Source organism: Manihot esculenta, chromosome 12 (genome assembly GCF_001659605.2).
Source record: "Manihot esculenta cultivar AM560-2 chromosome 12, M.esculenta_v8, whole genome shotgun sequence".
NCBI lineage: Eukaryota > Viridiplantae > Streptophyta > Magnoliopsida > Malpighiales > Euphorbiaceae > Manihot > Manihot esculenta.
Window position 1 is genome coordinate 31,943,691 of NC_035172.2, and position 13,820 is coordinate 31,957,510.

At 31.3% G+C, this 13,820-nt stretch overlaps 2 protein-coding genes across 3 annotated transcripts; both read left to right on the top strand.

The window, feature by feature from the left end:
- The first annotated feature begins 2,046 nt into the window (after nucleotides 1-2,046).
- Nucleotides 2,047-8,006, top strand: LOC110628498 (GTP-binding protein At3g49725, chloroplastic). Of its 2 annotated transcripts, XM_021775185.2 has the most exons (13): nucleotides 2,047-2,589; nucleotides 2,679-2,743; nucleotides 2,836-2,898; nucleotides 2,991-3,080; nucleotides 3,197-3,309; nucleotides 3,977-4,045; nucleotides 5,300-5,444; nucleotides 5,543-5,598; nucleotides 5,728-5,778; nucleotides 5,926-5,980; nucleotides 6,070-6,126; nucleotides 6,678-6,797; nucleotides 6,924-8,006. In XM_021775185.2, exons 1-13 carry the CDS (start codon nucleotides 2,181-2,183, stop codon nucleotides 7,443-7,445), a joined length of 1,815 nt encoding a protein of 604 aa, XP_021630877.1. In that variant the 5' UTR covers nucleotides 2,047-2,180; the 3' UTR covers nucleotides 7,446-8,006. The 2 variants fall into 2 exon arrangements, with proteins under 2 accessions (XP_021630877.1, XP_043805015.1); XM_043949080.1 differs by lacking the exons at nucleotides 5,543-5,598; nucleotides 5,728-5,778; nucleotides 5,926-5,980.
- Nucleotides 8,007-10,030: 2,024 nt separating this feature from the next.
- LOC110628925 (probable pectin methylesterase CGR2) lies at nucleotides 10,031-13,221 on the top strand. Its single transcript, XM_021775760.2, has 7 exons — nucleotides 10,031-10,187; nucleotides 10,372-10,547; nucleotides 10,660-10,699; nucleotides 10,869-10,910; nucleotides 11,476-11,850; nucleotides 12,084-12,139; nucleotides 12,856-13,221. Exons 2-7 carry the CDS (start codon nucleotides 10,425-10,427, stop codon nucleotides 13,006-13,008), a joined length of 789 nt encoding a protein of 262 aa, XP_021631452.1. The 5' UTR covers nucleotides 10,031-10,187; nucleotides 10,372-10,424; the 3' UTR covers nucleotides 13,009-13,221.
- The last annotated feature ends 599 nt before the right edge of the window (nucleotides 13,222-13,820 follow it).

A 13,820-nucleotide genomic window follows, 5' to 3' on the forward strand; every position in this document is an offset into this window, starting at 1 on the left:
TGTGTGTTATTTTTTTATTTTCTTTACCTGTTTTTTGATGCATATCGCCTTCTTGTAGGTGGATCTTCACGTATATTTTGTACGATCACATCTACAAGTTTGTTGAGAAATGTGTCTATTCAATATTGCCCTTTCTCTTAGTTCACTCCTTTGTTCATACTACTTCAATACAAATCAAAATGTCTCAACGATCTTTGATGTTGGGAATCTCATGGATCCCTAACCATTCTTCTCCTCCTAGTGGTCGATCCTTTAAGCACATAGATGGCCAATAAGTTCTCTTCATCCTCTTCCTCAGCTCTGGCAAAGAATGACTTGCTCTTACTTTACTTGGCTTCGGTGATTTGATGTTGCCCTAGTGTTTTCTTTTTTCTCTCCCAGTTTTCTTTTCGCTTTTGGACAACCTTCTGGCTTCCATTCCAGTGGCCTGTGGCACCAGCTGTAGCTTTCCAAATCCTTCCATCATCATGCTAGCTAGGGTTTTTTAGTGTTTGACTCTAGATTTTATGTCTATAGGCTTTGGGCCATTTTCTTGGGTCTTTATCTTCTTTAGTGTAATATTAGGTCACAATGGCTTAATGAACATATCATTCTATCTCTTGATAAAAAAATATATATTCCAACAAGTGGCTGGTATGGTGATCTCATGGAACTCAAACTATTGCATCTTATATTTGGGAATCAAATTTGAATTTTCTGGAGAATGAAATAAGTTATCAATTTTATTGGTATGGTATAATTTTTTTAATTAATTAAATAGTATAATTTATTGCGTATAGTAAATCATATAATTTCAATTTAGAAGTGTTTCTTGAATATATGCTGATTAAATAATTAGCAGTGGTAGAGATGTGAGTTTTGCTCTTAAAAAAAAAAATTCCACAATGTGAGGAACTAAAGTATGAAAAGATACATTTATTTCTCAAAATAAAAAATATTTAATTCACTTTCACATATTTGAATTTAAAAAATTAAGAATGTTATGCAACTATGAAATTCTTTGATATTGAAAACACATCACGAGAGAAAAGTATTTAGAAAATGAGTTAATGGCCAAAAAAAGTTTTTATTTTTTATTTTATTGTAATTACATTTTGCACATTTTTATTAATTAAAATTTAATTTTAAAATTATTTTAATTATATTTTAACGTTAAAAAATTAATAAAATTATTATATTTTCATTACGCTATATTAATAAAATTTAAAATTAATTATAAAAAATTTTATATTTTATTTTTATTATAATTCTATCTATACTTTTATTTTTTTAATATTTAAATAAATATATTCTATCGTTAAAAACTTATAAAATTATCAATTTACTATTTTTTACCTTTAAATATATTTAAAAATTATTATTATTACACTAATAAATTTAATTTGATGAAAAGTGTATTTGATTAGATCTAAAAGATTTTAGATTTTACCTCTCAAATCTCTATTTAAAAATAATAATTATTATTATTATTTAATCTTTTTAATTTTTATTTATAATAATAATAATTTATCTTAATTTTATTTTAACCGAAATTATTATCAACTAATTTTTTTTAAATCTGTTTAGTATAAATTACTCTTAAAATTATTATTAAGAAAATAATTTTATTAAATACATTAGTTATGAAATATTAAAAAATAATTTAAAATAATATTTAATATAATATAATTTAAAAATAGTAAAATAAATTTTTAAATTTTTTTTAAAAAAATTATTCTTTTAATTTATAAATATAATATTAATTCATCATATTTTTTAAATTATATTAATATTTAGAGTAAATTTAAAAAAATAATAAAATAAATAATTATAAAAAAATTTAAAAGAAATAATAAAATAAATAATTATATATAATTTTATATTTTTAATTTTATTTTAAAATTTTAAATTATTATTAATTTTATTTTAAAATATATTAATATAATATATTAATATAATATAATAAATGATGTTTAACTATATAAATAATCACAAAAATATAATTGGATATAAAAAGTTAAATTTTAATTGAAAAAGAAAAAATCAAAAGTCTATTTGTGCAATTACAACGTCGTTTGAGTCCGAACTCCTTTCGTCTCCAGTCCCGCTACTCTCCGTTGTCTCTCCCACTAGAGGAGCACTCTCCAACCAAACGAGCAGTCAAGCAGGCCCAAATTTTGCTCTCCAAAAAATTTTCAGTAATGTCGGCTCTATCGGCACTAAGGTACCGCTTCAACTCCCTAACTCAAACCCTAACCGCCATAAACCAATCCCTCAATCCCCACACCCAATCTTCAATTCTAGTTCCGATTTCCATTTTATCTTCCCATTATTCCTCGAAGCAGCAAAGTAATGACAGAAATGAGGACAAGAACGATGTCGTATCACTCTTCAACAGAGACCCAACCAGCCCACCTCGGCTTTTCGTGGTCCAGCCTCGCCTCCGCCCCGATACCTTCCTCCAAGCCAAGCTGAACGAGGCTCTCTGCCTCGCCAATTCTCTCGAGGAACAACGTGAGGGATACTTTGAGACTGATTTCTTCGATAAGGCCTTGCCTCCTCATGTCGTCGTTCAAAACCCAATACTCCGATCCTCTAGAGCTCGCGCAGGTAAGTTCCTCGAAGTCTATCATGTTTCCTTCTTCTTCTTCTTTTTTTTTTTGCTATTTATCTTTTAATGCTTTTTTTTTTATATGCAGACACATATTTTGGTCCAGGAACAGTGGAAACCATCAAATGCCATCTCTATGCATCTGAGTCCAAGGCAAGTAATACTGTAACTTTTCTTAGAAGATCGTCAGTGTTTTGTTGGATATGATTGTGTTGCTTTAACCGTTCACTGTATGATTTTAATAGGGCGAAGTGGATGCTGTGTTTGTAAATTCTATACTGAGTGGGGTTCAGCAACGAAATTTGGAGGCAAGTTTTCGAATTTTCATTTCAATCCTCGTCTTTCTAGGTGATTAGAGATCATAAGATGCCATTTTTATTGTGCTTTTCTTCTCCATCAGCGTGCATGGGGTAAACCTGTGTTGGACCGCGTTGGCCTTATAATAGAAATTTTTAATGCTCATGCCCATACAAAGGAGGCAAAGCTACAGGTGCTGAAGATAGTTCAGTGATATCTTTCTACACCTTTTGCTTAAATTTCGATTTTATCTTGTCATGGGATTGTGCCAATATGCCCTTTTTGGTGGAACTGTTATTTTGTCTGCAGTCTGAATTGGCCGCCCTCATTTATAAGAAGAGCAGGCTTGTTCGCGTACGAGGCCCTGATGGACGCCATACTTTTGGAACAACAGGAGAAGCCGAAGTTGTTAGTGCCCGAGGGTGAGTTTGTTAGGGCCTTAATTTCTTGTCAAATAACTCTTAGGAATCTAGATGTTTTTTTTCTTTTTTATGGGCCTTAATTAAATGGCATTTTATTGCTGGTCCCTAGGCATGAAATGGAAATTAGAATTTCAGCATCTGAAGATACATTATCGTTCATCTAAGTGGCAACTGTGCTCATACAATATTCAGTTTTTTATGGCTTGAACTCGGTGATCATTTCTGGTTCCTTTTACAATAGGCGCACCCTCCCCCTTTGTTAGGTAGTTTGATGTTTGTTGTATAGCCATTGTTATATGCTTCTGTTTTCTCATTTTTAATTGTAATTAATATTTTTCAGATACTTCATTTTTATATATTATAGCAACTCATAATGTTGCCTATAATATTTATCGTTGTGCAGCACGTCTTCTTTGTCTTGCTCTATTTCAACCTTAGATACTGCAGTTAGATGGATATTCTACCTTAGTGATTTCTGTACTATTATACTTAAAAATTTAGTGTGTTTAGATGCTGCATGATTCAATCAAGGTATGATTGTCCCCTGGCATGGATAGATATGGAGACTCTCTCTGTGTTTTTGTTATATGTGCCTGCATATGTGTGTTTTCATTAATCAGGAATCTATATTAGACAGTTTTTAGATGTGCATGGGTATTTTTTGCAGGAGGGGAAGTGGAGGACGTGGCTTCATTAGTGGTGCTGGGGAAACAGAACTCCAATTGCAACGGCGAAGGTCTGCTTCTTGATCTAGAATTCTAGATTCTTAAATGAGAGGATTGACTAATATCTCATCAGTATGCAATATACCAGCTTGGCCTCCTTTTAAGCTAGAAATTTAACACCCTGCATGTATTTCTGATCTAATAAGTGCTTGTATTTGGGAAAATTCCAAAATTCCGAGTTTTCTTAGGGATTTACTCGAGTTATATATTATAATTGTTTGTTTATTATTTTTTCAGTCAGTATGTTTCATAAGAATATCTTTCAAGGTACATGTTTAAAATTGAATCCTCACAAAGGATAAGTTTGAAATTGAGTGTTTATTTTGTTGTCATATTTTCTCATACAAGAATTATATGAATTTTTAGTAGCTTCTTTGATATCATTTACTTAAATTTAATAAACTCATGCTTTATCAGGTTAGTTTGTTATGTCAATCTGTAACATCAATACATCATATACAAATCTCTTGATCCCCCTTTTTTTTGTCAGTTTGGTAGAGTGAATGTATGGTCCCTGAGTCAAGTAGGTGTACCTGATCTGTTCTATATCAGCATTGATCATCCAATTGATTCAAAAGCTCTAATTTTACTTTACATTAAAAACTTATATAGGAAACAGTTGAGTCAATTGTCTGTGGCTTCTCTTTATTTTTTCTTGTCTGTTGAAGATATTAATTAAGGAGGATTCAACTCCTAATATTACCCTTGACCACTTTTTTCACACTGATATTGTTACTTGCTTTCAGAGCCTTTGCTTAGTCTTGTTTGCTGGATTCATCCGGGTTATAAACCAAATGATGGCATGTTAGGGGTTTGGATCCATAACTGCTCTGTTTAAGGTCTAGAAGCAGAAAGGAAGAGAAATAAACAGGAAAAAAGAGAAAATGTAGGATCAAAACAGAAAGAAATAAAGAGAAGATATTCTGTAATGTTATTATTTCTTCAGAATACTCAACACCCAGTCCATATATCTGTATTTTATGCAGCTTATATAACTACAATAACTATTTCCGCCATTCAACTCTATTTTGAACTTCTGTTACAGCTTTGTTCTACTACCAACATTCTTGATTACTTCTTTGACTATTGCTAGACCTTCTTCTTATATGTAGTCCTCTTGTATGTAACAGGCTCTTCCTTTAAGTGGACTTTAGTCATGAGTCAGAGATCAGATACTCTTTATGGTGCTGTGTCATTGTGTCTGCAATATGCAATTTATCTTTGACTTGTGTATTCATATGTTAACTTGGGTACTTTGATATCAGAATATTAGAAAGACGCAACCATTTGTTATCCCAAATTGAAGAGGTTCGTCGAACACGAGCTTTACAACGTGCCGCTCGCAAGAGGCATGGTGGATTTCAGAATAAAGGTTTAGCCACTGTTGCTGTTGTAGGGTACACGAATGCTGTAAGTGATGTAAATCTTATCAAAATTTCCTCATTAACTGATAAATAATAAAATACACAATCTGAAGACACAATTATCTTTTTATTTTCAATTCACAGGGAAAGTCTACATTGGTCAGTGCTCTCTCAGAGAGTGAGCTTTATAGTGATTCTCGGTATCTCTAATTCTCTATCCTCTTAAGCAATGTTTAAATTTGGAATCCTATTTAAAGCAACTTTGACGTTAGGGAAGTTTATTATATCTTTTTCTCCTTAGTGGTTACTTGGAGTTCTGGTTCCTGCAGATTGTTTGCAACACTGGATCCAAGACTGAAAAGTGTTATTCTTCCTTCAGGGTGAGATTGTCACTGTTAATTATTTATTTTTATTTACCTATGTTCCTTGCCGTGTTCTGGGACTTGTGAACAGTTGTTCTCTTGAATGAAAAATATTGTCAAAATATAACTCTTTCTCACTTGATCTGATTAAACAATAATATTCAGGAGGAAAGTGCTCTTTAGTGATACCGTGGGATTTATATCAGATTTGCCTGTGCAGGTAGCTGACAAGTATGTGCAGCTGCTTTCTTTATTTTTTTCTTAATCAACATGATAACTCTTTTCTATCATTCCTGTTTACTTTAATAGTTAGTGGAAGCATTTCATGCAACCTTGGAAGAAGTAGTGGAAGCAGACCTTCTTGTGGTGAGAACTCATTGCCCTTTCATTTCTGACCTTTTGGTCATTTTTTATTCTGATAGGACCTCTGAACATTTGTCATGGTCCCTCATATGGTATTAGGTTGGTTAAAAAGTTTGTCTGTGTCACTCCAACATAAGACAAGGTTTTGAAATAGAGATGGAAACCAAAAAAAAAAAGGTGAAAAAGAAAAACAATTGGACAGAAATGGTGAGACCTGAAGTATGCCTTTGTTAATTAGTAATAACTGTATTTCATCCACCTTGCTTTTCAAGTAAGCTTATCTAGTGTTAAAGTGGTAATATTGTGTATAGGTTTCTTCTGGAAGTTGGTGTCACACCTGATGCTGAAAAAAGAATTATTTCAAGAACCAGTATTTTCATGTCAAATTCTATCAGTCCTTTCATATCCTTCTGGATGAATGCCTTGAGATCAATGCTGTTCATTTATTGTTATTATCATTTCACTGTGACAAATGATTTTATATGGTTTGCCATATGTAGAGATTTTACTCGAGTAAATTGTGCATCTAATGTGTTGGAAAAATATTGGTGCAGCATGTAATAGACTGCACTGCTCCTAATCTCGAGGAACATCGCACAACAGTGTTGCAAGTTCTTCAGCAAATAGGAGTGTCGGAAGAGAAACTCCGGAGTATGATTGAAGTGTGGAATAAGGTTCTACAATGAATACTTTCCCTCTTTTTTTTTCCCCCTCCAAATTAACTGGAAAAGGAACAACACAAATGAAAAAGAATGTAATGCTGGTCAACATGCAAATGTCTTAATTTATTTTTTGTTCAGATTGATTATGAAGAGGGAGAAATGGGCGCTGATGATTCTGTAGACGATGGTGGTGCTAGCAGCTGGCCTGTTGATGAAGATGATAATGCATCTGAGGTATCATCAGAACTAGAAGATGACAGGGGCAATAGTAATAGTTCTTTAGTAATGGAATCTAGTAAAGAGGATTATGAAGAGACAATAGAGAACATGCAAGAAAATTACTCAGATGGCTGGCTGTTGTCAGAAGATGACCAAGAGAAGGTGGGTGACCATTGGTTGAAGAGTTTGGACGAGCAACGAGGTGAGACCTTAAATAACTTGGGGATAGAATTGCAGTCTCAAGCTGCTCAGCATGGTCCCCATGTCAAAATATCTGCTATAACAGGAGTTGGCTTGCAAGAATTGCTGGAACTCATTGATGAAAAGCTGAAGACACAGGACGAGACACTAAAGGCCCAGAATGTAGTGGAAAGGGGTTTCTTTGATAGAAAATGGAGGCCTTCACGTACAGATGATGCTGGCATGGCAGTTGAACAGTAACAAACTTACGTGGCCTGGTTATCTTTGTTCTTGTTTCAAAAATTACGTAAGCTAGATGAAAGGTTCAAATGGGTGTTAGTCTACGTCTGAACAACTCTCGGTCTAGTGCTTAAAACATTTGTAATCATGAGGCATGTAAATATGTTCTTGAAGGGACATAGAATTGATGAATCCTATGGAGTAGAAAAGATTTGGCAACATAGACGAAGCATGCTGCATTCGAGATGATAATGTAGCCAATCATTGTGAGGAAGAAATGGAAGAGCATTGATAGCTGCGGCGGAAGAAAATATGATGACTGGTTTACTGGGGATATGCAGTGGTACAAGCACCGAGAAATATGTATCTGAACAGCCAGCACGCTGGTATCTCAAGGAAGCTAGTCAGCCTGAATTGGCAACTCGGGGGAAGGAGTAACATGGCATCTTCTTTGGGTAAGGAGTATATAAGAATTTTGAACTCCTAGTTTTGGTAGCTCTTGATTTTGCCCGTGGGTATTATTGACATATAATAATTTTATTATAGGTAGTAAATTATTATCCTTAGTGTTCAAATTTCTCATTAGAGTAAAATTTTGTTACTAAATTATTTCTCAATTTTTTTTAAAAAAAATCTATCGATTTATTTGTTTTATTTTTTTAAATAGTAAAAAATTAACTAAATATTACATAGAAAAAGAATATATATATATATATATATATATATATATATATATATATATATATATATATATATATATATATATATATATATACAAATCTCACCGTCAATAAATTAACCTAAAAATTTGCTACTGCAGGTAAAATAAATTTTAATGTTGTTTGAATAGAAACTCAAAGGGGTTTATGTTGTAAAATGAAGTTTATATATTTTACTATTACTGTTTCGTTTGGTAAGATTTTTAGAAAGTTAAACGTGGTTTTTCAAATTAATAAGTTATGTTTACCCTCCTTTGAAATTAAAAATTTTATAAAAATTTAATTTAAATAATTTTAAAATTTTTTTTTCTTTATAATAAAAGAAATTAAAATTTTAGAACAGAAGAAATTATGAATGGTTTTATAAAAATTTATTTGAATTTATTTTTTATAAAATTATTTATGCTAAAAGAAGAGTTAGAGTATTTAGATAAAATTATAAAAAAAATTTTGATAGAAATTTTTTTTAAACTCTTCTGAAAAATAAGAAAATTTTTTGAAATTTAAAGTTTATTTAAATAGTTATGTATTAAAAATAAAAAATGGTATTTATAATTTATATAAAATATAATAACTTTTTATATTCTCTTTTATCTATTATTATTTTTTTATAATTATAATTTATTTATATATAAATTTTATGTAATTTATAATTTATAATTTATAATTATTTTATTTTTATTTAAAAAATTTTATTTTATGGTATTAATATTATATTTAAAGATATCATGATTTTATTAAATTAGAGTATAGTACAATTTTTAATAATTTTTAGTATTATTGAATGATTTATATTTATTTGTGATGTTTAATTTTTAGTTTATTATATTTTTTTATTAAAAATATTAATAAAATAATATATTTTATTAAGTGATGAGGTATTTTAATATATAATGTAATGTAATAGTCATTATTAATATCATATTAGTTTTAAATACATTTAATTTAAAGAAACATAAAAATTCTTTTATATTATATTTTTTAAATATTAAATAAAAATTCTGAACTTTTATTTTTTTTTCTCTATTGAATAAAAATTCAAATAAAAGATATGGCCAAACAAACGTTACATCTAGTTAGTTGGTGTACTGTTTATATAAATTAACTGAATATTTTAAACAATCTCAATAAATTTTTTTTGTATGTTATGTTTTACTGCAATTTTATCTTCTTATATATTTAGGATAAATATATTTTATTGTAATGGAAAAATATTCTTATTTATATAATCATGCGATCCACGTAGCTAACTAACCTGGGCATAGAAAACCTTTATGTGAGCAAAATTATTAATTTATTGAGAAATAGTAAGAAAGAGAGTTGATACTTCACGATTTTTCCACATTTTCTTTTATCAAACTATCCTATCAAAATTTCTGATGAAATAAAATATTAATTTTTTTTCTCAATTTCTAGAAAAGAATACTACAAATATTTATATCAAATTGCAAATTATGTAAAATAATACTTAACACAATAAATGAACAGCTTCAACTAAAATTTTAAGACCCATTTGGCAATCGCTTTAATGTTTAGCGTGTGGTTTGGTATTTAAACACTGATAGCATAATTTGCCAAATGGGTCTTAAATTGTAAAAAATAATTTATAATAATAGTAATGTACAAAAATTTAATAGCATAATAATTTTAATAAATTATATTTAATAAAATTATTTTCAATTTAAAAATAATTTAAAAAAAAAAAAGAAGAAAAAGGGAAAAATTAATGGGAAGCTGAGATGCGTGGCCCCAATTTTGCTCCACTTCCACCTGAGCTGTAAGTGCGTGGTCGCCAGACCAAATGGAATGAGTTGGAAAACAAAGAAAAAGTAGTATAAAGGTTGACTGGAACGGTACCGTTTTTCCAATTACCACCGCCGACAAACAACGCGCTTTAATGCTTATTCGTAATCACCATGTTCGTCTCTAGTGCACTCAGCTCTGTAAATATTTTAATTTAATTGAAGTAATTTTTATCCAGTAGCCATAAAACCCAAACGCAGATCTAAACTCCTCTTCCTCGCATCACTTCTCCATCTAAAAGGTATCTTACTCTTCTCTTTTCTCCTCTTTCAGATTCCAATTTTAGCAGCTTCTTCTTCCTCATCGATCACTTCTCTTCTGTTCTCCGATTCGCTTTTTTTTCTCAACTTCATTGTGTGTTGGAGTCGCTGAAGGATTTGATGGACACACGAAGTTATCTGATTCGATTTTACGCTTTTTTGCAGGTTTATACTCTTAATTGTAGCTCAGTTTCACTAACTGCTTAGTATTAGAGATCATGTCAAGGAGGCAAGTTAGTTCAACTCGGCGACTTGTCGACACCGGAAACTTCCCATTCTCTGGAGCTTTACATTCTAAATCTCGGTCTTCGCCTTTGTTGTCTGTTGGCCTCATCCTTCTGGTATGTAATTAGCGTTCTAGCTTTATTTGTTTATTATGCTTTTTGAGATTTTGTTTTGTTGATTCCGATCTCTGAATAGTAATGATACCCGTTACTCGGTTTAAAATTGCAGGGTGCATTCCTTCTTATCGCTTATGCTTACAGTGGTCATGGTTCGTATTTCACCTGTCTAATAATAATGCTTCATCTTCTGATTTATTTACTGGGATTTTCTGTTCTATAGTTTTTGTGCTGTATTCAGAGATTTCTATCATAATGTGTATTGATTAATTGCATATTTGAGCAGATCTATTGATTCAACTCTTAATCTTTGAAATACAGGCATATTTGGAGGCAACAAAGAAGCTCTCAGCAAGGTTGAAGGTAAATTACTTAATCTTTTGTTGCTTATGAGCAAATATTGAAAGGATTGGACTTGTTGCTCTATAAGTGGATTATGAATTTCACTTGTAATCAGTTGATAAGTAATGTGTGCTTTAAGTTTAAAATCTAGCTGAGGTACACCCTTGATACTCCTTGTCCTGGTACAAGGCGTGCACCTTAGGCAATCAAGATTAGATGTTGACTGCCTTGTGTCATCAGAGGCACTGAGAGCTATGCGTGGTGTGCCTTGATGCCTTCAACAACAGTGGTACTATTTCATCACTGGAGTTGACCATCATCTTTCTTGAATCAATAGAATTCAAGATTGGTTCCCAATTTAAGAATATGAGATGTCTGTCAGTAAAGCTACTTTAAATGCTTTGGTCAATTTCAATTTTATTTCAAAGAAAAAAAGAAAAAAAATGGTTTCACTTGCTAATCAGAATGAAATTTGTGACCGCTGCTGGAGTTTAAACATTGCAGATAAAGCATTATTGTAGACATATGACTTTGTTCAATATAAGTTTTGAACTTCTGATGGAAATTAGACTTTGTTTCTTCTTAGGTGACTTTTCATGCACATTAGAAGTTCAGAGAGCGATACCCATTCTAAAGAAAGCATATGGTGACAGCATGCACAAAGTTTTGCATGTGGGCCCTGATACTTGTTCAGTGGTATCTGAACTATTGAAAGAAGAAGAAACTGAAGCATGGGGTGTTGAACCATATGATATAGAGGATGCAGATGCAAAGTGCAAGAGTGCTATTCACAAGGGCATTGTCCGCGTAGCTGATATTAAGTTCCCTCTGCCCTACAGGTCCAAGTCGTTTTCTATGGTTATTGTGTCTGATGCTCTTGATTATCTCTCTCCAAAATACCTGAACAGGACTCTTCCAGAATTGGCAAGGGTGGCTTCTGATGGACTTGTTATTTTTGCTGGTAATTTCCTTTAAACTTCCAGACTATCTAATAGTACATAGAAGGAAATTTTAATGATGTAACAACTAACAGCATCATTACCTTTCTTTCTTTCTCTCATCTACCAACCGCCCCACCCCACTGCTTGTGGGTTCAGGTGACGGGGAGGGAGTGGAAGCAGTGAACACAGCAGTAACTAATTGTTTGGCTTCATTGTTTACCTGTAACCTTACCACTTCTATTTTTGCATTTAGGGTATCCTGGTCAACAGAGAGCTAAAGTAGCAGAGTTGTCTAAATTTGGACGGCCGGTGAGTGATTAGTAGTGCTTTTGTAGTTTCATTTTTTTTTCTTTGTTTGTCTTGTAGCTATATTACTTAGAAACTTGTGATCCAGATTTTGAATTATCCATAACATGCGTATGGTTGTAATTTGAGTGAATTATGCTTTCTGGATTGTTTTATCTTATTTTGTGTACTGTTCATTATAGTTCTTGTACTAATATTTTAAAAATCTTACCAGGATGTAGTTCTGATGTTCATATGATTGTCTGTCAGTTGAGTTGTATCAGCCTTAACTCTTCAGTCAGTTTTCTCAAATTTTTGACGCAAAATCCTAAAGTTAATGTGCTCAACAGATCATAATACATATGTACTAGTTAAGCAGGAAAAGGTGCTCTAGATAATTAATCCGACTTCTGTTTCTTTAATTTAAACTTGACGTGAGTTGCATAATTGTTGTCAACTTTTGTCTGTACCTAATGATAAAATAAGCAGGTTCAGCTAATATGGTAACCCTAAATGAAGGAGATGTAATGCATAAATGATTAAAAAGCATCAAACTTTGTAAAGATTCAAAAAGAGTAAACAGATAAACCACAGATATTAGCTAAAGATTGTGAATACTTGTTGATATTAAGAAATATTAGTTGTCATGACTGATTGTTGGCTCAGTCCGTTTTCATGGGGCTGAATCATTTTGCATATTGTATTTTCTATGTCAATAAGAACTTGATGTTGATGTGCAGGCCAAAATGAGGAGCTCGACTTGGTGGATTCGCTTTTTTGTACAGACAAGCTTAGAAGAAAATGAAGCTGCTTCCAAGAAGTTTGAGCAGGCTGCAACCAAGAGGTCATACAAGCCAGCTTGTCAAGTGTTCCACTTAAATCCATACCATTAATAAGTAATATGAGAATTTATCAGATCAAGATTTTGCAGTTTTTTTTTATCATGCAACTAAGCCAAAAATATTTTTTTTATCTTTAGTTGTCATATAAGATATCGCATCCCCAATCCAGATACATGATTTGGTAAACAAGAAGATGTTGTCATTCTGTATTTTCATGTTTATTAATTTAATTGATGAAAAATATTATATGGTTTGTTTCTTTCATTTTGCTGTGCTGAATTTACTTTTATATCCTTTTGTCTCTACTCTGAAGTTCATTTCTCTTGGCCAGCATCGTAAACGATATCAGAGTCGGCAGTGAGAAAGGTTCGATCTTTAAATTTTAAGAGATATGTGTTGGTATCCAAGTGATTCGTTTAGCATGCTATAGTTTCCTTACAGGTACTTAGAAAAGTTAAGAAAGTGACTGTTTAACTCTCCGAAAAGTGGTATGTTATTATTAGGGTAATTTATTGTATAGTTTAGAAAAATTAGTCCCGGTAATTCTAATAGGAAATAAGATAGTCTCTGAGTTTTTGTAGTTCTGATTAATTCGTTAATTTAACTATTAATCGAAAAAGTCTAACTCAAATTATAGGAATTAAATTATTATAAATTATTAAAATTAAAACGACAAACTGTTATAAGAATGATAAATTATTATAAAAATACTATATAAACTCGGTATTTGTTTAGACTGAAGGACAAAATTGAAGATTTTATTTGGAAAAAGGTAAATTAGGGTTTTTTGAACATCAATAAATAGTTTAGGAGGTTTATTTTGAATTCTTTTTTGAAAGTATTTATAATATTTCCTTTGATCA